General features: G+C 47.1%; 1 protein-coding gene across 7 annotated transcripts in view; it reads right to left on the bottom strand.

The window, feature by feature from the left end:
- The window catches only part of Myt1l (myelin transcription factor 1 like), a 191428-nt gene that overhangs the window by 122464 nt on the left and 41102 nt on the right, over positions 1–27862 (bottom strand). For 2 of the 7 annotated variants that reach the window (XM_023702399.1, XM_023702398.1), the window contains exons 2-5: positions 23765–23920; positions 10359–10413; positions 10162–10195; positions 9826–9888 (exon numbers count right to left, since the gene is read on the bottom strand). In XM_023702399.1, coding sequence (XP_023558167.1) covers positions 9826–9888; positions 10162–10195; positions 10359–10413 — 152 coding nt within the window. In that variant the 5' untranslated portion in view covers positions 23765–23920. Of the gene's footprint in view, positions 1–9825; positions 9889–10161; positions 10196–10358; positions 10414–23764; positions 23923–27862 lie in introns of those variants that run through there. The other 5 variants (XM_004642308.2, XM_004642309.2, XM_023702396.1 and 2 more) reach the window with 3 other exon arrangements.

Here is a 27862-nt window from a genome sequence, read left to right as displayed (position 1 = left end):
TCTAGGCATGCAGGGACAGAGAGAAGGTAGACTCAGTGCCTTGGGCCCCCTGACAGCATACACTCAGCACCCTCCTGCACTGCGAAGGCTGGAGGAGACAGTGGTTCTTCTTTTTCTGTAGGGGGAGCTAGCAACATAGTCTGCAAATTGTGGGGTGTTTCAGCTGCCACCATGCCTGGGACTGTGACTCCAGGCATCCTGGGGGCCAGAGAAGCAGCTCTTTGGGTGGGAGGGGAGAACTAGCTTTCATTACAATTGCACATGAGGTGGATAGGGAGCTGCTCAGCACCTGAAGCCCCATGTTACCTTTCCTGGGCTCCCCCAGGCTGAGAGGAAAGGGCTAGGGAGGAGGGGAGCCCCCAGACCACTGGTTTCAGCTCTAGGTTCCTCCAGGCTAACCCAAGGAATGGGGATGGGGACATGTCCTGGTCATATGAGCAAGGTCCATTGACATGGCCCTCCTGGCCAGGTGGCATGGGGAGGCTGGTTCTGGTCCTGTCCAGTGCAGGGCAGACTTGGGACCTGCCCTGCATCCTCTCAGAGCCCTTGTCATGGGTCCCTATGAAATACTGATGAAGATGGTGTCCCCAGGAGGCTCATGTCCTGCTCCCTGTCCTGCTTCACTGGGAAATGAAGCCTTTTATATCTCCCTGGGGCTATAAGATACAGCGTTAGACTGCATTGGACACTATTCCTGGCCTGCAGTGTGGACTCTGGAGGATGTGATGGGTTGCCCAGGCTACGCAGAGATGAAGGGGAAAGTGCCCATCCCCAATACATGCAGAGGGACGAGGTGCCCAGAGCCTGAGCCACTGGCTCTGTACAGGGCTGGCTGCAGGCAGGGACAGCAGGTGCCCACGATGCTTCCATGGTATCTGAGCTCTGACTCCCTAGGGCTTTGCAGGGGTTCCACTAGGTTGGTCTGGGGTCCTTCCTGCCCCCAAAGAAGTGCTGCTGCATCTTTCTCATGCCATTCTCCACAGCCGGTTCCTAAATCCAGGGCGGGAGCCTAGGGGAGTAGAGGGTGATTCTGTCTTGATTATTCAAGTCACCCTCCAGGTTCTGGTGCCTGTTCTTCCCATGAGAAGCAGTACCTCTTGACAGGGTAGGAGTGCTGGGTACTGCCACTCTCTGCTCCCAGGAGGGTGGAAAGACAGCCCCCCTGTGAAGCCTTGGGTCTGCAGCTGGAAGGTGAGTTCCAGCTCTGGCTCACAGTCCTCTGTGTCATGCCTTAGCACTCCCTAGGCCACCAGATGTATCTCAGACAAGGAGCAAGGATGGAGTGTGTGTGTGTGTGTGAGGCAGTCCCAGTGTGTGTGTGGTCATGGGCTTGGGAGAATGAGGACCCTTTGTCTATGCTGGGATGTTCCTGTTTTTAGTTCAGCATACTTGTGGTTCTGTGAGCTCCTGAACAAACTCCTCTCCATCCCTACCAATACTGTCTGTTTGAGAAGCCAGCCCCATTCCTTTAGGTGCACCTCAGTAAGCCCTGGGTTAGTGTGTGGAATGTCTCAGCAGCCTTTCTAGCAAGTTCCTAGCTGTTAGTACAGTCTCGGTGTGGGTGAGGGCAAGGTAACGGGCCCACAATCCAGGGGGGCCTGGCATATGAGGCAGCCCCCCTCCCTATCCATGCTGGCTCAGCGAAGGTCAGGGGACCCCTGTCAGCCCAAGAAATGCAAACATGGTGCTGAGGTACCATCACCTGACTGCAGCTTCCGAGCCAGTTTGAGACGAGGCTTTTGCACGTTGGGGTTGGCAACATCCAAACTCAGAGAGGAAATGCTAAGCTCTCCCTGCGCCGATGCCAGGCTATGGCCAAGGAAGTGTTTCTGTCCTTTGAATCTTTTACTAATTTGGGGAGCGTGTTGAAACAGTATGTTGAAGTTGGCATTATGATCATGTTCTGGGGTCTCACATTGGAGGGCAGGGCATGGAAAAGAGAAGAAATCACCCCCGCCCCCATTCAGAACATCCTCTAGATTACCTCGATGACCAGTGTGAGAGGAAATAGTGATGAGAACAGTGATAATGGCATTTGATGTCCCCAAGTGGGGATATAAAGAACTAGATATAAACCAGGTGCGCGTGCCCGCCTCTAATCCCAGTACTCAGGAGCGTGAGGTAGGAGGATCCCTTTGAGTGCAAGGCCAGCCCGAGCTCCACGGTGAATTTAAGGCCAGCCTGAACTACATAATGAGATACTGTTTCAAAAAACAAAAAAAAACTACATGCCCTGCTGCTCATACTGCTGGTTCGCCCCCAAATCTCCGGGGCAGCTTTGGAGATGGCTCAACCCTGAAATTTGCTTGCTGGGAGTTTGTGCTGGGGCTGTGGTGGGAAGAGGTGAGGCCCAAGGAGGTGCGCAGCTTGGAGGCTGCACCCTCAGGAAGGGTCAGGGCTGCCTCGTGAGACCCCCCGCTGTAAAACTAGCCCCCTGTGGGATGCCTGGTCTCTCCTGCTGCCCTCATTTCCGAGGAAACACAGCTTGAAGGCCACTCTCAGGCAACACTGCTCTCCTGAGCCCTGTCTGTGAGCCCTGCTGCCACCGCAGGCCTATCTCGGCACATCCGGATCTAGGGGTGGCTGCCGTGTGCTCGGCACAGCCCCCACACAGCCAGCACAGGGACGAGCTCAGCGGGCAGCTTCTCAGTGCCTGAGCCCCAGACTGTAGCAGCTCTAACCATTTCTAGAGCATATCTTGTTGTTGTCCCAAAGCCAAGTTTATATATTTTTAATCATGAATCAAGAAACCAGGCCATAATTGTAATCGCTAAGACTGGATCTGGCTGACTCAAATCCTACTCATTATTAATTCGCTATCTGTTCACTTAATGTGTTTAGAAACTGATATGAAAATAAGCAGGTGCTTTGTCTTGGAATGTGGAATTATTCACAAAATAGATCTATTTAGTTTAATCAAACATCAAAAATATGCCCTAAGATGCATTGCATGTTTTGTTTCCTGACCTTAAATCCCTTGAGTCTGTGATTATGTCCCAGATTAGGTGACAAAACTCATGGGCTGGAGAGATGGCTCATCAGGGACCGCGGTTCAATCCCCCAGCACCACATGCCAGCCAGCCCCGCCCCCTGGTGGGCTGAGCTGGCCACACACACACACTACTGTCTCTCTCTCTCTCTCTCTCTCTCTCTCTCTCTCTCTCTCTCTCTCTCTCTGTCTCAAATAAATAAAAAATAAAAAAAAATTAAAAAAAACAAACAAACAAACAAAAAAACTCAGGTAGCCCAGAGCTGGGTCTAGGGGGTCCACCACTGGTCCCACAGTGACAGCTGAGCATTCCCAGAGGTTAATGACCGGGAGTGTTTTGTCAAATAAAAGATTTATTGTGACAATAAAGGCTAATTGCCACTGCAGTGCAAAAAGGCAGTGCCTCGGTTTCACATCTGCCCATACAGCTCCTTGGAAGGCCTCACAGCAACAGAGACACAGTGACATTTATGTCACCTAAGGAAATACCTTCGTCTCAACCTTCGTGCTTTATGTGGCCCTGTGCCATGCTCTCAAATGACTGCTGGTGATTGGAGGCTCTAACTCCTGATTTTCGGAGCTGGTTACAAAGACCGAAGAGGGGGGTATGCCTTGGAGCTCCAGGTGGGTGACGGCCGGCACGGCGGCGTCTCAGAATCCCTCCCGAGGGTCCCGCAGCGCCCGTGGCACGGCAGCCATCCATTAATTAGAGCAGCCGGCGCGCAGGGCAGCGGGCTCCAACACACCCAAGTAGATCTTCATTTTTCACATGCAGGGCCTTGCTAATTAAAATCAGCTTTGCAATTAAACCTGGAAAATTGTGTTCAACTTTCAAGCGTGGTTAGGAAGAGATGCAATTATTTGTAGGGTATTTTATTTCGGCGCAAATGAAATTTCTATCTACGAGGAACCAGTAAGAGCAAAAGGGAGGTGGAAGGAAGGGAGTTGTATTTCTCTGTGTCTTCCTCCTTTTTTTTCTTTTGGATTATGGATGCTGTTCTCAGTGAAAGTTGCAATGCTCCGCTATCTCCCAGCCAGTACCTGGCTCTGTTCCAAAGCTTTTAGTGAGTGCTCTCTGTCAAGGCATGAATAATATCACCCCGAGGCTGTTGGCAGAATCCAAATGAGGCGTGCATACATCAGGAAGCGAGCCCTCCACTCAGCTCCCCAGCAAGCTCCTGCGAAGACAGGCAATTACTCACGGCGCCTGCCGCCTGGCAATCACGCTGGTGGGCGGAAAGGTACATGGGATGGAAAAAATTCCAAAGAAGAAGACACACAGAAAAGCCAGGGAGCATCTAATCATTTTCTAATAAAAAAGAAAAGCTACCATTTGAAGCTTTTCATCTGAAAGTTGCAAATTAAATAGTGCAGCTCAGTGTTTTCTAGATTGGGGAGGATTTAGATATAAAACCAATACCAGTCCCCTAACTTCAGGGTGTATGTTGGGTGTGCATGGATTTCAAAGCCCGACTATCGGTTGGGTATTTTTTTTTCAGAACCTGATATGTGACAAATAACTAAAAAATTGCAGTGAAGGATAAATCTAAATGAAATCCGTTGCATTTAAAAGAAATAAATTTAGAAGGATCACAAAAAAGACATGTAAAAAATCCATGCTACAAATTTTCTGTTTTTCCTTTTCTCTCTAGTTCATTAGAAGCTTATGCAAAAATTATGTTAGACTAGTAAGCAAATCCAATTAATATAAAACATTTCAATATGTGTAATAATTGCATATTAAAGCTAAAATTCCAGTTTCTGTACATTGCTTAATATTACTCTGTAGTATATACTAACAGATTTGAGTTATCCTTATTTCTAATTTTTATTGGGAAAATTAAAAAAAAGCTTTGATAACAATAAACTTATTTTGAGAGTAAGATTTTTTATGGAAATATTTTGACATTCAGCTTTTTAAGTCTATATCTTAGCATCTCTTCACAAAATACTGTGGCCCTCTTGGCCAGGAAGCTGAACTACATTGAAGGACGAAGGGTGCAGTTGATGGGTGTGGTTTCTTTGCACTGTTGAGAGGGTATCAGTCTTCAGTTTGGGGGATTCCCTCTGAGCCTCCCTCTTTGCTTAAGTCCAGTGTTGAGGACTAGCTGTTTAGCTGGAAGCCAATTCTGGCCTCCCAGGTTTGGCGTGGAGATGTCCACCATGGGCCACCATGTTGGTCCTAGCTTGGAGGCCTCCTTGCTAGGAAAGGTACACCCAGCAACGTCCCCAGAGCCATGTCTGGTGCCTTCTGGATATGCCAGTGTATTCCCACCACCCATTTACCAGACCGCAGCTGGAGAGGGTGCCTGCCTGGGGAATTTTAAATGCTTATTTGCCTACAATCTGGCTTGAGCAAAAGTGTGGGAGGGCATTCAAGTGGTGAGAGCCACATCAACCCATACGCTCCAGTCTCAGGCTCAGGGACCTAAACTTTGGAGAACTCAGGATGATCTGAGTTTAGCTTGTCTAACTGAAAAATGAAACTGTGGCTGGAGTTTTGAGATATATAGCGTGTGAGACACATAAGTGATTCTGGCTACTTCTAAGTATACTTTAAGAAAAGCCATAAGCACACAGAGGGGTAGAATACCCTGAGCTGTGTGTGCAAAAGTGTAGCAATGGAGTGAAAAAAAAAAAAAAAAAAAAGAAGCCAGATTTCTTAGATGGTATCTTTTTTGTTTTGGAGACAGGTTTCACTGTGTAGTCTAGGATGGCCTTGAACTCGCTTATGTAGCGTAGGCTCACCTCAAACTCATGATGCCTCTTCTGTCTCAGCCTCCCAAGTGCTGGGGTTATAGGTGTACACCACCATGCCTGGCACGAGACAGTAGAGACTATCATCCATCTTTCTGGTGATCTCATACTAAATGCAGGGTCATACTAGCCCTGTTATGTTCTGGGCTTCTGGCAGAGTTATGCGTCTACTTCTCTTATATGGTTACTCGTGGATCTTTTTGATTGACCACAATCAAAAAGATTTAATTTAATCACACTATTATACTTGGGCTTACTAGCTACCACAAATTGCTTATGGACTATAATACAAATGAATGTCTACTCATTGCTTATCTTTTGTGCAAAGATACAGTTTTGGAATTGATATAGAATGTCCAAAAAGTAACTATTATGATCTTATTCCTATCCTCCAAGTTTTAAGCAGGATCTTGAAAGGTGAATTTCCTTTTTTTCAAATTGTTGCTTTCTTTCTCGGGTTTTATCTGGTGGTTGATTCTCCTCAGTTTCCCAAAGCCCCATCTGGATCACACTGGGGAAGGAAAGTGGTCATTCCTAGCCCGCTTCACCCCATATCCGGGCACTGGCCATGCGCTGGGGGCGTCAGGACGGTAATATGAAAGTGTGGCGATGTTTGGTTTCCTTAGACTAAAAGTAAAGGCTAGATGGTTGGCACCATCTTATCACTTGATGATTATTTCCTTAAAATGTGATTTTTTTAATATTGTAGACTCTTGGGCTGGTGAGATGGCTCAGTGGTCTAAAGTACCTACTTAGAATAAGCTTAGCAAAGCACAGGGACCGCGGTTCAATCCCCCAGCACCACATGCCAGCCAGCCCCGCCCCCTGGTGGGCTGAGCTGGCCACACACACAAAATAAATATTGTAGACTCTTCACATAGGCCTAAAATGATTTTGGCGTGTTCAAACAGACCCTTCAGCGTATGGAGATAACGTCTTTGTGGGCCACAGGTCGGGGAGCACAAAAGTAAGATAAAACAGTGTCCTTAAATTGAATATGTAATATGACACATCTTCTGTCATAAGACTATGGCCAAGGCTGGGATTCATGTTCCCATCCCGAGTGAAGAGCTCTGACTTTCTGGTGATATGAGAAGTCACCCTAATGTCAGCGCTACACCTGCAGTGCCAGGTGTGTGCAGGTCAGGGGGTTAGTGGCTGTCACAAGAATTTTGGCATTAGCAAATCATTTAAAACCAGCATAAAGCAAAGCCAGATGTAATCTGTATCCACCATGTTTGAAATAGCAAATAGAAGACCTTGACCTATGTGAATCTTATCTCTGACAATGAAGAGAATCCTTTTTAAGCTTAAGTTATTAAAAGGCCATATTTTAGTTAAAAATTACTGGCGATATACAAACATCAAACAAATGAAACTAGAGAACACCACTAGGTTACCTTCCTAAGATGTCCTCCCAAGAAAAGCCTGGGACAATGGTGTCATTCTCAAACAACATCACATTTGAATGATGTCACTTCTGCAATGATGTCACTTTTGAGTGACATCACTTTTGAGTGGCTCTTGGATTTAGGCAGTAAAGTCTACAGTTCTCGTGGGTGCCTTGAGGACACCTGAGGCCACAGGTGTTAGGTACTGGGTCTCCAGTCCCTCAGACAATTAGTGGCACAGGGAAAACCAGAACCTGGATATCCAGACCCTCAAATGGTTGATTGTCAACTATAACCTAAGACAATATATCTATCACCCTAAAGAACTATTTGAATTAAAGAAAAGGAATTCTAATAGTTCGGATAATGTAATTATGGTTAAAAATGGTGGCATTATTTAAAATCAAATAGAAATGTCATTGAAGCATTTTCCAAATCGGATGTTCTGAGCCCTCCCTGAGAGCCCACCTGGTTGGTGAGGTCCGTGGCCTCTTTGATCCTGATTCAGCACCAGACTAAGAAGGAGGGTGGGACCAGCTGTGTTCAGCTTTGTTTGAGCACTATTTTTGTCTGGTTTCATTTCGTGGTGCTGGGAACTGAACTCAGTTGTGTCCTACCATGGGCTACATCGTTGGCATTTTTATTTTTTATTCTGAGACAAGGTCCCTTTAAGTTGCCTGAACTCATCATCCAGCCTCAGCATCCTGCTGTGGTCACTATGGGGTGTGAGCCACAGTGCCTGGCTCTAGGTAGTGTCTGTCAGCAGAGAAGGAGATGTCACGGAGAGACACATCCACATACCCTACAGTGACACAGCAATCTATACCTGAACCCAGCGCAACTGGGCGAAGAACATGAATGTTTGATAAAGCTGTAAGCAGGAGAGGCAAATGCTCATTGTTCGGATCTGACCAGTGCATAGCACGTCCACACTAACACACCCCATTAATATGTACAACAGCTGCACGTTAATAAGATGAGAATAATGTCAGTGCTTGCAAAAATAATGCTTTGGAGACTTCATGATTTTTTTTTTTTTCAAAATCGTGATTATGAGATCATACCTAGTTCAAACCCAATTAAAACTTTTTTGCTAAAGTTAATAATTGCTTTTCATAAGAGTATGATAAAGTTTAACTATTGACTATTCAAGATCTGATTGGGGGAACATAAGATTTCGCTCAGGGTGCTATAATTTGTTTTCTGTTGAGAACATCTGCATTAAGTATTAGGACTTCTGCACTAAGAACTTACATATCGACTTCCCAAGACAATAAAATATTTAAACATGATTCAGTAGCTTACTATTTTATATGATAAAAATAATAACAGAATAGATTATAGGGAATGATTTAAATCACAAAATTCCCTGGATAAAATGTCCTGCAGCTCCTCTGCTACATGATAGAGAAAGTCAGACAACCGTTTCAGGATAGATGCTCATTAAAAAATTCCCTGTCTCCTTCCATGCGAGCATGGGGATTTGGGGAGTAATTTGTAATTTTTGTCTTTGATTTTTTTACTAAAGGACAATCAAAATAATTGCTCTATCTTACGCACAAATTAATGTTCCAGTGGAAAGGAAGCTGAGTGTGTCACAGTGAAGAGATGTCACCCTGGGCCACCCTCATCACAGAGCCCGGAGTGAGGAGAGGTCTGGACACTGAGAGTTTGTTAGGACAGAATGACGTAAGTTGGAGAGAATGAGCTAAGAATGTGCTGAAGCCCCACCACTCTCTTTTCACCCATTAGGGCAAAAATCTTCCCATAGGCGGGCAGCTAGGTTCACATCAAAGTGAAGAGCACACTTCCTAGTGGCAACTGTGAAGTTGGGCTTGGGGGACAAGACCTGCTGTGGTGCCCTTTCAGGAGTGACAACTGTCACCTTACCTTCTAAACATCCTCCATGCCAGTCACTGTAGGGACCTGAAATCCTAGTGTTTACCAGAATAAGAGTCATTTTCCCCTCCAACCCACTGGCATGATCTGTCCCCCATCTCGCACATCTGACCTCTTCCCACCACTGCCTGGTCTCTGCGTGGGCTCTATTTCCCAGGATGTTTTTTTTTTTTTTTTTTTTTTTTTTTGTTGGTACCAGGAGTTAGAAACAGGGCCTGTACATGGAGCTACATCCCCAGCATTTTCATTCATTGCATTATTTTGAGACAAGGTCTTGCTCACTTGCCCAGGTGGGCCTTGAACTTGTAGTTCTCCTGCCTCAGCCTCCCAGCGCTGAGAGTGCTGGGATTGCAGGTATCTTCCACAACCCCCGCGTAGCATCCACTCGCTTAATGCGTGAACCCTGGAGAATCTACAGGCAGGGCAGCGTGTTATAGCTTGATTACCCTCCCAACCTTCCCAAATGAGAAAGTGAGGGAGGAGGAGTCCAACATTCCCCTGGACCAGCAGGAGGAGGCAGGGCACTGCAAACACAGCTCAAGGTGTCTTCATCAGAGCCATCCTATGATACCCCCACTGCTCCTGGGAGGCACTGGGATGGCTTATGGCTTGAGAACGTGTACAAAAGCACAAAGACAGTTCCTTGGGAGGACTCCTAGAAGTGAGAAGGCACATAGATGTGCCCCACACCTTGTTCCCTGAGCACACCTGCCCATACACGTCCACCATCTGGGGTGGCACTCTACATAAGTCACTCAGACAGGACACTGTGAAAAATGCAGGCATTACCTTCTGTGTCTTGCATATTTGCCACTAACGTGACCACTGCCATCACAGCCAGGAGTGGGGCAGCTGAAATAGGAAAGAGTCAGTTACACGGGTGGTACGTGCTGCAGGTGGGGACGCTGAAATTCCACAGTGTCACTGAAGAAGGGGCAGTCCAGGCTGCAAGGAGACACAGCCCAGGGCGGGGGTGCCTTTTATTAGCAGGTCTGGAGGATTAGTCTCATCAGTGTGGTAAGGCACAAGCAAGCTGCCCAGGACCTGGGAGCACAGCACACCCACTCTAAGGCAAAAATTTCCCAAACAGCAAGCAGGGACATGCTTTACCCACCGAGCACTGACCTGAACAGCTCCTGCACGGCCGGCTCCACGGGCACTGCAGAGAGATGGAAGACAGGTCAGGATTGATCATTCGTCACCACTGTCCCTCTTCAAGACAATCACCAAAAGGGTGGAGCTCGGAGGACATCAGAGTGAACCCCAGAGTGATTTTGTAGGACCAAGGTGACTGGAGCTAGTCTTGTGCTGCAGGGACGTACCTCGAACCCCTTTGGACCGTGTGCGATGGCGCTTCTCCTCGGTGTCCACGTCCATCTAGGGAGAGACAGCAGGTGGTCAGTGTCCGGGTCCTGGCTGTGCCAGGCACCGCTGGCTGTGCCTGGATTTAGTCCCTGAGCAGCAGAGGGGCCAAATAATCTAATGTATTATTTAAAAACAATAAGCAGACCTGGATTGCACGGGGCATGTTTAATCAGCAGGCCTCTGTACTCTACAGTTGGGTGGGCTTTGGTGAGTCTGGGAGAACAATCCATTTATTGTCTGGTCATGGATTTGCTTAAGACACATGCAGGCAATCTGAGTTGTCCTTTGTACCAAGAATACGATGGATAACTATTAAGATCCTCAGCAAGCAGAAACCTATCTAGGGTCTCCTTGCACCCAACAGGTTTAAGTAGTTAGGGCAGGTAGAGCAGAAGGCTTTTTTTTCTTTTGCCACCTAAGAGCTTCCTCTCAGTGCTGTCTCATTCCCAGAATGCAATTGTCCACATTTCTCTAAATTGTATTCAAGCCCTCTAACTCCTGTCACTGACCCTCTTCTGCAATGAGATCTCAAAGCCCTTTCCTGTGCTTCCTTGTGGAAACTTCACAACAGTTCTGTAAGGGATTATCATATCTATTTTATGTGTGAAAAAATTAGAATTTCAGGATATGTTCCTTGCTTGAGCCCAAATCTTTGCTACAGGGATCCTGAAATCACACCTGTCTATAAATGTCCTCCTTAGACCACAGGAACACATGGACACATGTGAGTATATATGGGCATGTTTGTCCACCAAATATCTGGTGACTTTAAATTTTAGAAGGCATATTACAGTAGAAGACACACTGCCATGAATTCTCCCTTAAAAGCTTCCCCTTCACATCCATATCCCATTGTTTTTGCCACTTTCTGCAGCTGCTCTGGAGTCCTCTTTCCTCAGTATCTTTAGTTGTCCTCTCCTGCTTGCCTTGATGTCCTGAATGGATATAAAATGTTTCCCTTTCATGGTCATTTTGACTTTGGGGAAGAGCCAAAGGTCACATGGTGCCAGATCTGGTGACTGAGGTGGATGAGAACACAGTGTAGCGTTCCTACAAGCTTGCCCTTCTGTGGGATGGTGCTCAAGAGTGGCGTTCAAAGTACTTTTGTCACACTTGGTACAGACACTCAGGAAAGGGGTCTCCAGAGCTGCTGCAGAAGAGGCAAGTGTGTGCTTGAAATAAGGGGGAGGATTTTGAGGGGGCTCATGGCAATGTGTCTTTTACCGTAACAGATTCTTAAAACTTCAACGTCCAGTGTCTGCTGAGATCACGACTGGTGTATGTTCACTCTCTGTACACTGAGATGACTGGGGGCTTGGTAGACGGCCCCTCCTGACCCTATTGCTTGGGTAGAACTTTTCACCTCCCTTCTCTGATTCCTTCTCCTTGCCCAGCACGGCCAACCTGTGCTCTTCGACAGAGGATGGGGCACTGGGGAATCTTGTCTGTACCCAGCCTACCACAGAGACAGCAAAACCACTTCCTGTGTGGCTTATGAACCACAGCAAGGGCAGAATGAAGAAGCCTCTGTTTAAGGCCCATGACCTGGGTAGGCATATACTTCAGAGTGGGGGCTGATGTGCTGGTTTCTTTTTTTCTTCTTGGTTGGTTGACTGGTTGTGTTTTGAGAAAGGGTCTTATAGTGTAGTTCAAGCTGGTCTCGAACTAACTATGTAGTCCAGGCTGGCCCTGCACTCTGAGCAACCACCCTGCCTCAGCCTCCCCAGTGATGGGATTACAGGAGTGTGTCGGTACGACTGACTGGACGGTTTCCATGAACTAGGAGAATTCGTGCTTTCTCTCCACAGGTGTGCCATTAGGGCTGCGTGAAGTCACATCTGCAGCGCTAGGTTCAATGCTGTGTCAGTCTACCACCAAACATTTGCTTACGAATATGGTATGCTGGATGTGGTGTTGGGATAAAGAATGCAGACAGGAAGAGCCCCCGGAGGCTGGGGTGGACTTAGTGTCTACTGATGGGAGACATCAATTGCAGACCTAACTTCATAAGAAACCGGATTTAGCATGAGAAGAACTCCAGAGAGGGAGGAGACTCGGTAGTGGCTCCTCAGCAGGAAGAGATTTCCATGCTAGGGAAGTCTGTGCTCGGGCATGGGAGGAAGACAAAGACACTGCGGCAGCGGCATGAGTGAAGGTGCCTGGAGCATTTTAAAGAAATGAATGAACGAATGAATCCACTGGTTGGGGAGACTGTAAACCGAGAAGGCGGCAGAAGCTTGGCAGAGGCTGCAAAGGAGCATGGCGTGGAGCAGGGAGGAGCACGGGCTCTCGCGACCCAGGAGAAGTGGGAGGGGCCCATGGAGGCCTGACAGGCAGCACCGGGTCGCAGCAGGGCCAGCGAGACAGAGCTGCGCTTGCTTCCAGGGAACTTTTGAGAAAGACCAACATAGTCACAGCTTGAGGAGACTGCAGATGAGCAGGTTGAGGGCTCCAGTGCTGGTCTTCATTGCAGTGCGGATGGGGCTGTCATCTCCGTTGACCGGTGGCCCTGCCCCATGCTCTCTCATTCCTGGGATGTGACTGTTCAGGGAAGTAAGATACAGGATGGGGTAGACATGTCCCCAAGGCTTTTTGTTGGGAAATTTATGTAGCACAGGGCTTTGCAAGCCTCTTTGGGTGTCCTGCCCTGCGCGATTATCTGGCATGAGCGTTGGGGAAGAAGTCACCGCATGGGGAACCATAGTTCAAATTCTAAGCGTCCCTGAGTGACACTCGAGGCTCTGTAATTGCTGTCAGCATGTAGAATTTGTCCAAATACTGCAACATTTTAGCAAAGTGGTACAGGACCCGCCTGGCATATGGCAAACACATGAAGACTCAAGAAGCCTGTGGTGATGTAAGGAATACTGCTTTATTTTATATCCTGCAGAAATTGTGTGCTTATTGAGGTTCACTGCAACTGTCTCAGGACTGGGGCTGCAGATACAATGGGGTAAGATCCTATGATTTCAGGAATGCAGAACTGAATTAAAAATTTTGTGAGTGGAGAGGTGAGAAGCATACTGCAGGTGGCACCGGGCAAGCTGGGAGGCAGTGACCCAGGGGAGAGGTGGAAATCAGAGCTGGGTTTTAAAGGTTAATTGGATGTTTTAGGTTTCATCATTACTGGGGGGCAGGACTCTAGGAAGGGGGAGCGAGATGTACAAAGAGCCCAAGGCTGAAAGGCTTGCAGTGTATTCCAGCAAGCCATGCCTGGGCTAGGGGTTGGGGGACTGGCATAGGGTGTCCTTCATAGGGTATGTGCTTATCAGTCTTCAAGAAGTAACAGGGCTCAGTGTCACCTGGGGATCACCTTGTTTATTATACTGATCCAGCATTTGATGCATAAATCTGCATTATGATTCCTCCAGCTCCATTTGGGGAAGGAAGAGTTAATCCAAAGGGCACTAAGCCTAGCTTTTCTCTGTGAGCATAAGACCGTTAGGACTTCTTTCACAAACTGCTGTATGGTTGGCTAAGAACTGTTTCTCTTTTGCATACAAATTCTTTATCTTTTGAGCCCTGGTCCTTTGCAGATATGGATGTCATCTCCTCCTGGAGTGGGGTAGCTATCCTTCCACTTGCCACTTAGTGAAGCCAGCCTGTTATTCCCATGCGGTGGGCAGGTCCCCTTTGCTCTGTGCTGACTCCCCAGACACAGCGGGGTCTACTCTCAGATGCTCTCTCCTCCCGAGTCTGCTCCTTTCTGCAGGGCTTTCACTGCTTGGTCACAGTGGCTGTCAACTATGTTTTACTTTCTGCCAAACGTGACCTTCATGTTGTGAAGATAATTTATCCAGAGTGTCCAGCACACAACACGCGGTGGACACTAAGAAATGGCGATTGCCTTTCCTTTCTCTTTCAATGGAGGAAGCTGTGCTTCAAAATTGCTTTCAATTTCACTTTTAGGGCCATGTTTACTAAGTGCAAATGGCCAGGTTCAGATTCAGCAGAAAAGCCTAAAACCCGCAGCCCGAAATGCAAGAGGGTTTCTACTGGTCTACCTCTGCGGGGTGTGGTAGAAGGTTGCGGACCCCTACAGGCTCAGGAGTGGGTAGTGTTTCTTCTAGGATCCAGACCCCATTCCCACCTGCTGCCTCAAAGCCAGGCCTCTTTCATTAGCAGACTCCAGTAGCTCTGGTTTGGGTTCATTCTTCCTGTGGCTTTGAACCTGAGCTGCAGGCACTGCATTTCGTTCCACCAGGAGACTTCTATCACAATCTATTCTGATCTCCAGGAGACTGGAGACTCTTAACCGCAGGCATCATGGCTTGGATTTCTGATGACCCTTCAACAATTTTTATGTAGGAAAACCATCCTTAAAATGCATGACTTTTTAATTTTTAATTAATTTTTTTTTTAGGTACTGGGGGATTAAACTCAGGACCTTACCCTTTTAAGGCAATGCTTAAGGTTTTCACACTGACCAATCTATCCCCAGTTCCCTTTTTAAAACTTTCTATTTTGAGACAAGGTCTCATTCAGCTGCCTAGGCTTGTCTCCAACTCGAGATTCTCTTGCTTCAGCCTCCCAGAGTATTAGAAATACAGGCTTGTGCTCCTATATAGGATCCTGGGGTTTATTTTGAAAATGACAGCTCTTTTTTGAGGAAGGTTAAGTGATTTTGTACTTGAAAATTTTAATGTAAGAAATTTATTTTGTGCCAACAAAAGCTGTTAGGACTGACTCTTTGAAGAGGGAGCAAGTGAATTATCTTACAATGTGTAAACCTTATTTTGGCAACCAGGATTTATTTTAATGACTTTGGTCTCCCTTCCTCTTTTCTATCCATAAAATGTGTACTTTCCTCAAGTTGAGCTTCAGTGAAGACAATATTTTAAATGAATCAAAATCACATAAATTTTGTGCAGTTCCTTGGTGCCTGGGAGGCTGGCTTTTGATGCTGAGGGCTGTGGGGATCACAGCCAGGGACCCTCCATGAGCTGTACTTTGGTCTCAGTGTCTGAGATGTCCTGTCAGTGTCTGCACACTAAGGAACCACCGTCCCTACCACTCGGCCCTGCTGTGGCATAGGGGAGGGTGTGTATGGACACCAGACTGCAGGTAGATGGCCCTCCCTTGAACTTCCTGCCACCTGTCATTCAATTATCCAGGAAACAACAATTCATTTTGATAATCAGAGCCTGCCACTAGAATCAGTGCCATTGTGAGTGCATCATGGAGGAAGGGCAGAAGCCAAAGTTCAATTCAAAATGCTGTGTGGTGAGGGCTGGTCAGATATCTCAGCGGATTAAAGCACCTGCTGAGGCAGATACAGGGACCAGGGTTTGATCCCTGGCATGCTGTGCTGGCCCCGCCCCTGAGGTTCGCTGAGATGGTTATTGAGACTAGGCTTGGTGGCATGTGCCTGTAATCCCAGCGCTTGGGAGGCTGAAAACAGGAGGATCACTATGAGTCCGATCTGTGTAGTGAGACCCTGTAGACTCTGTACTAAAATGCATTAACCCCTTCCCCAAACCAATTCAAAATGCTGTGTGGTGGCTTAGAGGCTCTTCAGAAAGGGATAGGAAAAACCAGAGATTCCAGCAAAAGAGGTACAGGTAGGACAGCACACAGGCATCCCAGGGGAACTCACTCTAAGAACCTGGGGACCCTCCACTGGGAAGGCACCACTCCACAGGACAGGGAATGCGTCCAAGGCCCAATTCAGACGCAAGCAAGTTTTGGTTCATAAAAACCCATCTGTGGGGCCAGGGAGAAGGCTCAGTGGAATAAGCGCTTCCCAGGCAAGCGCAAGGGCCTGAGTTCAATCCCCAGTTCCGCCAACACAAACAAACAAACAAACAAACAAACAAAAAACCCATCTGTGAGTTCAGCAGGAATCTTACATCATGTATCTAGTCCTCTGAAATGTGTTTGGAAGTATGTGTTTTGGGTGTTACCGCTTGAATTGCTTTCCAAAAAAAGGTAAGCCTCTCTGGTTTTTGAGAAATTTAATGTAGTACAAGTACATTGGTATTTGAGATTTGTATCTGAGACAGTGAAATAAGGAAAAGCACGAGAATCATGTTGTAAAAGAGTTAGGGGAGAGAGGTGTGTTTATGGTTTGTGGTATCATGATTTGTAATTGTTAGATTTCACAGGACAGAAATGAGTGCTAGTGAGGGCCAGAAGGCAGACCACCCGCCTTGGCTTTCTGTCTCTGTTCTCAGGTTTCCTTTCCCTCCTTCTCTCCGCTCCTTCCCTCATGGAAGTCAAATGGGGATCAGAGAACTCACTTGCCTCCTCGGCCCCAGACCAAGCACGTGTGTGTTTGGGGGCCTCACTGTCAACAAAGGAGAGAGAAATGTAAGCAAACTAAAATTTCCCTTGACAAAAATAAAATAAGGATGTGGTTGATGGTCGCCAGTGCTGGCTGAGTCCCCACGAGGCTTTATTCAGAAATAAAGGTCATGGGGTGGGGAGCATCTCTTAAGGAAAGGAAGGAGTTGGTATGTTTGAAGTCACTGCAGTGACACTTGAAGGCTGTTTCATGAGCCCGTCAGCAAAATCCAGTAAGCTTTAAATGCTGGTGTGGGTTCTTCGAAAGTCTTCAGTGTTAGTGAACATAACTTTCGCCTACACTAAAGAGATGGTACCTCCACCCACCTTTGGTCATGGAGCTTGGTGTTTTCAAATCTGGTGTGCCAGTGCACACCTATGATTTCAACACTTTGGGAGGTTGAGGTAGGAGGACTGCAAATCTGAGACTGTTTTGTGAGACAAAGTCTTGCTACATAGCCTAGGCTGGCCTTGAACTCACCATGATCCTCCTGCCTCAGCCTCCTGAGTGTTGGCATTATGGGTGTGACTCACCACCTCTGGTGAGAATTGCAAATTTGAACCCAGTCTGGGCAGCTTAGCAACTTAGCAAGACTTGTTCTAACAATAAAAATAACAAATAAATGAAAAATAATAAAAAAGGTCCTGGTATTAAAAACAAATTTAATTTTTGAAACTTTGAGGTCTTATTCTCTCTTCCTAAACTCCAGTCCCAATGCTTTGTCTTTTGGAACAGTTCCTAAACAGAAATTCTGAAGGGCCGGAGCTGGTGGCTGGCACTCAGCCATGAAGCAAGCATGCTCTGCATTAGGATCTACGTGTGCCTGTCCTGCAGCCCTGGCCTTGAGATGTTGTGAAGACTCTTTGTCCCCAGCACGCGCTGCACATGCTGTCCTCACGAGCGAGAAGAGGCTGGAGTGCTGTGGGCAGCATTTGCAAACATATGGTCTCACAAATAATATTTATGCTGCTTCTCAGGTCAGGAAGCAGTCTGTGAGCTTCAAGCCAAATTTCTGGAACTTCTGGGATTCTCGGGAAGCTCACTGGTGTAACTCAAGAGGATGGGTGGCAAGCAGGCAGTCTGGCTGGGAAGAGGCAGATGTACATGTGCTGCAAAGGCTGGGGATGGGAAACCAAAGCCGGACAGCAGCCAAGCATAATCATGAAGCCCTAAAAGCGGATCCATCTCAACAGCTCTGCTATCTCTTAGCAGGCTTCTGTCTAGTGTGGGGCACTTTAAACATCATGGCACAAATCTTACAAAAGTAGCAACTGTAATGACAGGTTCCAGTAAGGATGCCTCTGCACGCAGGCCAAGATCTGTATGGACATGTGTGTTGTGCATACATGTGTGTGCATGGCTATATGTGCATGTGTGCGTGTGTTCCTGGATAGGCAGAGCAGGGAGCTAAGACCAACAAATGCAGGAAAGCAACTGATATGATTTTCATTCAAGCCCTAGTCTCCTGAATTATACAGAATGGAAGTATGAGGTGTGATTGATAAACGATTATGGCCGTAGACACCTGGCTGTGAATCCCCTCAAGTCTCTCTCTCTTTCAACACACTCATCCCACCCTTCTTGCCATGTTCTGAAGCAGCTCTGGAGTCCTCTTCCTTGAATGTCTTTAGCAACCCTAAGTTCTCTCTATCAGGTAGAGAAAAGCTGAGCATGTCCTCCTAGAGTGGCAGCCCTGGGAGCAGGGAGGGACACACCAGAAGAGAGCTCTAGTCCTGCTGCCCGCTGCAGCCCAACAGCGGCAGGAGGCTGCGGTGCTGTGTGCATCTCGTCCCTCTTCCTCCCTGGTGCTGCTCCTGAGGCAGAGCCCAGTGTGATGCATCTGTTTTGAGATGGAAACATCACTTCTTCAGGGACTGCGAGGCAGCTGGGCGCCACCTGACTCCACAGAAGAGGCAGGTGAGAGTCACAGGTTTTCTAGAGGGATGGCTGTAGGCAAATAAAAAACAAAACCTTTCCCAGAATGAGAAAGTGCTCACTTGTGAAGGAGACACTCAAAAAGCATAAAAAATGATGACTCTAAATAGGTAGGCTAAGCCCGGTGTGGCGGTACACACCTGTAATCCCAGCACTTTAGCAGGCTGAGGCAGGTGGATTGCAAGTTTTAGCCAGCCTGAGAAACTTAGTGAGATCCTATCCCAAAATAAAACATAAAAAACAGGCTAGAATATGGCTCTGTAGCTGGTGCTTTCCTAGGCAAGTACAGTCTGAATAGGAATTCATTTCAGGCTTCTGGCTACTTTTTAAATAAATTTCTGGCATGATCGATAGTGTGGTCATGGGAAAGTGGTCCTGTCCGGTGCACAGGGCTGGGGACCTTTGGAGTCCTCTCACCTCTTCTGTTCATCAAGGAGGCTGGGGAACACAGCCTCCCAGGAGCTCCAGTCCTGTGCCTGCATACAAACTTCTCTTTCTTTCTCAGTCTGTCTCTATAGCTATTTACAAACTCACACTCCAGGGACACTCAGGGTGGCATCTCTGGCGCCTCGATGTGCCTCACTGCTTGTTATGAGTAAAGAAGATCCTTAAATAGCTGCCAAGTCACCAAGGATGACAGACACTTAAACAGCAAGCTATACTAAAAGACAAAACCCAGAACTGCTCTGGAGCATCGTGAGCAGCAACACCCAGCAGGGCGATGTCCCTGGGTCCGGCTACTGTGACCCCAGCCACATCCTCCCTGTGCCTCTTCCAGGCTGTGCATCCCCAGCAAGCACTTCTGCAGGTCACAGTGCCTATGCATATCCAGGGATGTTGGGAGGACAGGCCTTGAATGTGTTCTGGGCCGAGGTCCCCCTTCTATCCCAGGAGCAGGGTTGCTGCAGATGCCCAGTGGGACCCCATATCCCAAACTTGAGCTGGAACAGACGCACAGCTGGATCTCCAGGCATCTGTGTGAATCAGGGGCTATGACAAAGCTATGCAAAGAACTGAGAGGTGCCTGCCTTTGCTCACCCTGGGTGGCTGTAGACTAGAGTCTATGCTCTGTTATCTAAGCTTGAGGATATCTGGGTTGCCGCATGTGCCAGTCTGCCCTCAGGGTCACCTTCAGGGCATGGAGATGCTCACCCAACAAAAGCCTGCATCTCAACCTGCCCCCTCTTCCAGTTGATGCCTCTGATTCTTTTGTAACAGAGCAGCAGAGCTGTCCCTTCCTGCAGTATCATGGCTGGGTGGATGTTTCTAATTGGACAGCCCCTCTGGTCCCTCATGTCAAGTCTCTTTGGTCTGTAGTCGGGGCTCAATTGTAGCATGGATTGGATGCTCGTGGTGGCAGGGCACTGCGTCAAATTCTTGCCATGTCTGGCCACTGTCTCCCATTGCACTGTGTGGCTAGGCTAAATCTGCTCACAAGACAGACCAGCCCAGAGCAAAGGATGCATCCCAAGGTCCCTGCTAGAAGGAACATGAATTCCCTCCATTCCCCTCCTGTCCGTCTTCTTTCTCCCTGGCCCGATCAGCCTCTCCTGACCCTTTCAGCATGGCCCACCTCTCTTTCCACCCTTCGCCACAGCACCTACCCATTCTGCACCCCATTTCCACCACCCCTCGGTGCACCCCATTGGAGGTCTGCACTAGAGCCCTCCCTTTCGAAAACTCCAGGCACCCATTTGGTCTGTCCCCAAAGCGTGACCAAGTCCCACCCCTCGGAAAGCATCAGATACTATCAGATCACTCTCTCTAATTTCTCATCCAGGTCCTCTCCTCAATGGGAGGGTCCTCATGACCCAAAGAATGACTCAGACTGCCCGTGAGCCTGAACCAGCCATCCCAGGTCCCCACTATCTAACTCAAGTCCACTTGAGGGGTCCCCCAGCCTGTCTTCTTTCTGTCTCACTGGTATTTCCTGTTCTCTCCCTCGCTCCCTCAGTATTTGGTAAATTTCTTTATCAGGCACAGGAGTAAGAAGGCTTCTTCCATATTTGTATCGCCTAACACCTCTTGGTCATGATTTACTTGGTCCTTCTTTCCTGCTGGACTCCTTAAGTCTCATTTCACTTGTTCCCTAGCACCTTTTCCTGGTGCAGTCATTGATCACATTCCCATGTGGCTGTTGTGTTTCCTTGTTTCCCTCCATCTCTCTGGTCAGTGCCCTCTTTGTGCCTTGTCCTATCAAGACTGGACCATCGCTGGCCTTCTCAGGATGCCTCCTCCATGATAGTGGTGGCTGCAGCACTGTCATCCGTTCTCACCATCGGGTTCCCTAGCTGGAGGACTGGGTGGCTCTCAGTTGTCCAGTGAATGTCCAACCTGCAAGGGCAGCTTCTCTTCTTAGCTTCTCGTCCATGATGATGAGGAGTGGGGTCAAGCTCCGGGGGGGCTCAGTCAGCACAGAGGGGAGCCAGGCAGGTTCCCTTCTCTTCTTCCATCTCACCCTTCTTCACCCAGAGACCAGCCATGCTCTGCTCCAAAATGCATGGAATGAACAAAGTGGCTTTTCCTTGAGTGTTTCCTATTGAGGAAAGCAAGCTCTGCTCTACTTTAACTTTCCTAAAACTTGCTGTCCTCCACTTACATGAAGTGAGAGCTGTCAATGCCTGTGGGCTGAATGGTTGTGCATATTCCTCAGTGTGCCTGGCATACAAGGTCAGTTGACCATTGCCCCTCCATTCCTCTGCCACCCATTGGCATTTAGGTTGTTGTATTCCACCTATTTGTTTCATTCTACTGCAAAAAGTGAATTAGGGCATAAAGCCTACGAATCTGTATGCATATTTTCATAAGAGTTTTATAAAAAGGTATTATTAGCATATCATCTGAAATATAGAAATTGATGGATGGCCAAATAGCTCAGGGAATTAAAGCACCTTCAAGCAGGCACAAGGGCTGGGGACTCGATCCCTGGGCCTGCTGTGTCAGCCCCACTGGCCTGGGGTGCGCTGAGATGGCAATTTTGATACTGGGCATGGTGGCACGTGCCTGTAATCCCAGCTCTTGGGAGGCTGTAAACAAGTGAATCACTATGAGTCTGATCTAGTAGTGAGACCCTGAACACCCTGTAGACTCTTTCCTAAAAATACAAATATATATCTATATATCTCAGGTAGAGTGGTGAGTGCCTATATATCCAGAATCCCAGCACTCTGAGATGTGGAAGCAAGAAGATCATTAATTCAAGCCTAGCCACTGGGTCACTCAGTGAAGTCCTGTCTCAAAAATTAACAAAAAAGGCTGGGTGTGGTGGTGCATGGCTGTAATCCCAGCGCTCGGGAGGCTGAGGCAGGAGATCTGCTGTAAGTTCAAGGCCAGCCTGAGCTACGTATTGAGTTCAAGGCCAGCCTGAACCACACAGCAAGATTCTGTTTCAAAAAAGAAAAAAAAAATTAAAAAAGAAAAAGGATTGGGAATGTGGCTCAGCATAAAGGCCTTGAGTTCAATCCCCAGAACTAAAAAAAAAAAAAAAAAAAAGTAAAATGCCACATGATTTTTTGTAATGTATCATTATGTTCATTTCTTAGAATGCTGCCCTCTTCTTTGTCCCCTGCCTGCTACTCATGGATAGTACACGTCTTTTCCTACTGTTGAGTAAAACAGTTTCCTCATTATTGTTTAATTTCCTCTTTCCCTGGGCACTAATGAGGTCAAATGCTGCCCTGAAAGCTGGCCTTTGCATTTCCTCTCCTGTGAAGCCTTTATCCACATCCTTTGCCTGGTTTTCTTCCTTTTAAAGAAATCTCACTTCGGATTGACACATTTTCACGCTCGGCTCTGTGATCACGAGCAGATGGCCCGTAAGACGCTCTGACACTGCAGCCGTCTGTCCTCACCCTTTATTTCCTACCTTTACTTCTCCCTGATTTAAGTTTGGAGGGCAAACTGGTAAGACAAATTAAAATTCTGATACATTTGACATGGAAAATTGTTGCTAACACTCTCTATTCATACAGGAATTTGAAATTATTCTAGTAATTTTCTAGTTTATCATTTTGTTAGATAGAGTCTCCTTTTCAAAACCATTTTACTTAGTTCTTAGGGTGGAGGAAAATGCTAAAAGAATAAAAGAGAAGCAAGCCAGAGCAGCTCGTGGGTCCACAGTGATGGATTCCACCATCCGTGATTGCATGCATGTTCGGCCGCAGGGGAAGGAGGGGCTGGAAGGTCACCGAGTGATCAGCAGGCATGCCGGTGCCCCGCCACACTCGGCAACCATGCAGACATGAGTTAGCGAGGCCACACCCCAGCTCTTTGCCTTCTTGCCTCAGTTTCCCCATGGCAGGAGCTCTAGAATGACACTGTTGATGCGAGGAGTAGGAGCGTGCCAGTGCTCAGGGTACGTGCTGCAGGTGGTAAAGAGCCCATGGGTGCAGAGCTCTTGCCAGCTCTGCCATGCAGCCCTCGGCTGTCCTGGTGGCCCCTGTCCTGAGCCAGGTCACCCTTCCCAGTGGGGATCTCCTCTGACTCAGGATATCATCCCAGCATGGCAGAGCTGGTGAGAGGTGTTCCTGGAGGGGTTTCCTAAGCTACAGAGAGAGACCTACAGGTGTCTGGAGGGGCAGAAAGAAGGGAGAATGTTCTGGAAGGGCATGGGAAAAGGATAGGACACTGAGATGGAAGCACAGACACGGCGGGAGGACTGGACACCCTGAGTGGGTCAGAAGTGGCAGTTTAAAGCCTGAAGCCCTGCCACCCTCAGCAGATGTGGCACTCTGGAGTCCAGTGGTGGCTTCTGGGATGGTGCAGGAGGAAGGCAGTGCCACCCTGGATCCAGGCAGGGCTAGGGGAGCCCTGCAGGAAAGCGGCTTGGGGAGAGCTGCACAGGAGCCTCTCCCTTTCTGCCTGGATCCCAGTGTGGGCACTCTGCCCTCTGAGAGGAAGAGGAGACAGACAGAGAAGGGGAGCAGAGGAGGCAGATGAGGGCTCTGCAGAGGACAGCGGGGCTGCTGTGAGTGGAAGGAGGAGGACAGGGAGTGCCCTGGAGGGGGTCAGGGGCCAGGTATTGGTCCAGGGAGGCCGTGCAGGGCAGGGCATTGAGGACCAGCTCTGCTTGGGTCTTTGCACACACAGAGCGACCATCCCTGTGCACACTGCTGTGACCACATCCTGGAGACCAGGAGGCCTTACCTTGCAGGGAGCTTTCTCTCCTGAGGATGGAGGCAGTGTGACTCCGTGGGCAGGACACAGGCCCAGAGCTGGGCTCTCTCAGGTTCTATTCCTGGTCCTCCCCAGCTTGTGACTGTGGCAAAGTCACTTGATTTCTCTGTGCCTTGATTTCTCCATCTGCAAAACACAGATAAGATAAGATAAAGCACTGGGACTGTTAATCGTGACATGTTAACTCCACTGATTAAGGAACAATGCCCCAGAGTTTGGTACAGCACACTTCTGGCTGTGTCTGAGTCGGTCACGAGGTGTGGCCACACCTGGTGTATATCTGGCCCTTGGCCCCTTCCTCTCTGGCTCTGTTTCCCCGCTCTGCTTCCCAGCCTCAATGAACTAAGCAGCTTTGCTCCACCAGGCCCATCTGCCATGATGCTCCTGCCCGAGAGCCAGCCTACCATGGACTGAATCCCTTGAAGCTGTGAGCCAAATAAGCCTCTCCTCCTTTGGATTGTGAGTCTCGGGTGCTGTGCCCAGTAATTGGAAAACCGACCAACATAAGCACATGTGTGTGCCATGGATACAGTGGGCAGTATCAAACATGAACATCCTCTGGAACCACCCATGAGATGCTGTGTTTCTTTCATCTCTCCTATCATGGATGGTATGTTGATTCCTCCTGCACTCTAGGCCTGCACTTGGGCTTTGCAAAAGGTTTTCTCCTGGTTCATGCCCACTGGGACCAACCCTGCCTGGGGAGTTTCATTCCCTGTTTGCTGAGTGAGTCTTTGACAGGTGCTGTTCCCCTAGGAAGGCTCATGTGGACCAGGGATCTCCAAGCACTGCCACTGTGCCTCCTTCCTCTGATTGGGGAGGGTCAGCCCACTTGGGTCATTCTATGCCCACTGTAAATCTCATCTAGCCTGTGATTCTTTTCAGGGACTTCAGAACCATAGGACTGGCTGGAGGTCTTTTTTAGGACTAGAAGAGTTTTGGAGCATTTTCTGGCCGGTTATGTCAGGTACCCAGCAATCAACCTTCATCTTAGTTTTATGAACAGCAAATATACTGAGAGAAGGTTCAATATATTGACAAGAGAGCAGGAACTGGCACATAACCCTCCTCTGCAGCTGCAGTCCTTCTGTGGAGGTGACAAGCCTGCTCACGCTGCCCTGAAACAGAGGAGAGAGTGGAGACTCGGGAACAGGAATCTGGGCTCTTTGTGGTCCCTCCTAGATGGAAACATTGAATACAGGCCCCAACAGGGCACGAAGATGCCTACTGTTTCACTTATCCTGGGCAAACCAGGCCTGCTGCCCTTGTGGCTTGCTGGCACTGAAAGTCTAGGGGTTAACACAAAAGATTGTGGGGATGCAGCACACTTCGCATCTGCATTTTATACTTCACATCCGCATTCTCATCACCCAGCTTGACACCGAAAAGTTCTGGGATCCTCTCGGCTTATTGGGTCATTCCTCCCCCAAACTAACAGTCCTTTCTTTTGGAGTGGAAACTAGTTGTCCTTGTCAATGGTTGTTGGCTGCTGGAAACTTGGCTGGGAATCCTTCCTGAGAACTTGGTCACACTTTCATCCACAGATAGTAACTAAGTCTTTGAGCCTGTATCTCTGTTTCAAGGACAGAATGACAGAGCACAGATCTAAAACCAGACTTCTGACAGAGGAACAGATTAGACCAGGTGTGATGGTATTTTTTCTCTTCGACTTTGCTGTTTAAAACTGCTCTGCCTTTGGTGGGACTAATTCCCCTTAAACTTCCTCATGAACTCTTTGTGGATCCAAAGCACCACCCTCTGGACCCTGCAGGACTCCAGGACAGGGAAAATTTCCATTTGTCTTTGTGTCTTATGTCCTCTGTCTGGTCCTTGGCTGATGTGGGTTTGTAGATTATATGTCAGGGAAGGCAGGAAGTAGAGGGGAATAAGAGGGCATGAGTGAGGGAGAGACAGAGGGAAAAAGAAAGGAAGGAAGGGAAGCCAGAAAGAAAACAAAAAGAAAAGACCTGGGAAGGAGGATTTCAGTTCTGATGAGTGGGACAACACTATCAGTGAGTCATGAATCGACCCACCAGCAAACTGTTTAGTGCTTAAATGATTTAAGAAGAATTGAATTATCATAGCAAGACCACATACTACCTCATGACTTCTGCTTGTTGTTTGATAAGCATTAATTTCCTAGAATTTTCAATTTGAAAACTAAAATATGCTGAAGGAGTTTCTTATATTTCTTTTTTGTGTATTTGATACAGGGTTTCACTATGCAGCTCAGACTTGGAGTGATCCTCCTGTTTTCAGCCTCCCCAGTGCTGGGATTACAGGCATGCGCCACCACGCCTGGTTTCAGGGGTTGGTTCAGTGCACCAGCGGGTGGGGATGGTGTGGCATGGTGTTGGGAATCGAACTCTGGTCCCTGGGCACTTAGTCTGCTGATTTGTCTCCCTGGCCCTAGAAGGAGTTTCTAGTGTATTGTTAACTGCCCAGTAAGTAGAAATAGGTAGTGATGTTATCATCCATGTATTAAAACAAACAAGTCTCTGACTTGGTTTCTTATTTATAAAGGTGATCATATACATAAGCAATAACCTGGGCTATAAGAACTCAGCCTTCCTAGATATGGGTACTATTTATTAATTCAGCCAATATGTATTGATGACTCCTCTTTTTTTCTTTCTAGACTCTTGTAGCTCAATTTGAAACAAGATAGATATGGCTGGACAAATCTACTTGACCTTAGCCAAAAGGCTGAGAAGTGATGGCTAGACAAATTCAAATCAAGGTAAAAGAAAGAAGTAAGGATTCAACACAGTTGCAGTCTTAAATATAAGGAAAAATAATTTTGGATACAGAGAAAAATTGGAAATACAAAACAACAAAAGAGAAAAAGGACATTAATAAAGTCTGCTTGAGCAAAATAGAGATATTCATGTCATTAAAAATTATGTCATTAAATTTACCCCCAAATAATGAACACATGTGGAAAATATATTATCTATTAAGATAAAATAATTAACATTATTGCTTTACAACAAATTCAGTTCTAATGCTATGATATACATTTGTTTTTGTAAATTCCTTTAAAAATATAGCTTAAAAAGTGTTTAGCAATCATCTAGGATTTAACTGAATGTGGGTAATATAGCTAAGAAATCCGTACAGATATAAGATTTAAAATGAAACTCAAATAATGTATCAATGACTGACAAACTATTAATTGTGATAGAGCTCATTTTTAGAATAAATGATACTTTTTTTTGAGACAAGGTCTTACTATGTAGTCCAGATAGGCCTTAAATTCACTGTATATCCTAGGTAGCCTCTAATTCATGGTGATCCTCCTGCCTCAGCCTCCTGTATCCTGGGATTTTTAAGTATGTACCACAATACTCAGCTTTCTTAGCATCTTAGCATAAATCAAAGTGGTTTTGGTATTCCTATTAATTAAAAATTTCATCTATGGCATACTAATTTGTATCTTTTTTTGGTTAATAAAAAACTATTTCAGAAAAGACTTATTAAGAGGAACACAGAGCCTGTACACAAGCAGCAGACTCACAGAGAGAGAAATTAAGGAAAGTGTATCCTTCACATTACTTTCTAAAAAATGAAATGCTTGGGAATCAATGAAACCAAGGATGTAAAAGATATGTACAGTGAAGATTACAGTGCCCTAAAAGGGAAGATCAAAGAGGATATCAGAAATGGAAATATATCCCTTGCTCTTGGATAGGAAGAACATAATGAAAATGGCCATACTCCTAAAATAGTTATATGGATTTAGTGCAATCCCAGTCAAAATACTATTTGCATACCCCACAGATCTAGATAAACCATTCTTAAAATTCATTTGGAACCAGAAGAGACCTAGAATGGCAAAGGCAATTCTAGGTAACAAAGACAAGTTAGGGGCATCACAATCCTTGACTATAACTTATACTAAAAAACTACTGTGATAACATTAACACAGTATTGGCAGAAAAACAGACTGGAGGATCATTGGAACATATTAGAAGAGGCAGACACAACCCCAAACACACTCAAGACACCTTATCTTTGACAAAGGGGCCAAACATGTGCACTGGAAGAAAGGTTGCCTCTTTAAGAAAC

The sequence above is a fragment of the Octodon degus genome, unplaced genomic scaffold (assembly GCF_000260255.1).
Source record: "Octodon degus isolate 3935 unplaced genomic scaffold, OctDeg1.0 scaffold00151, whole genome shotgun sequence".
Taxonomy (NCBI): domain Eukaryota; kingdom Metazoa; phylum Chordata; class Mammalia; order Rodentia; family Octodontidae; genus Octodon; species Octodon degus.
This window is presented reverse-complemented; position numbering and strand designations above follow the sequence as displayed.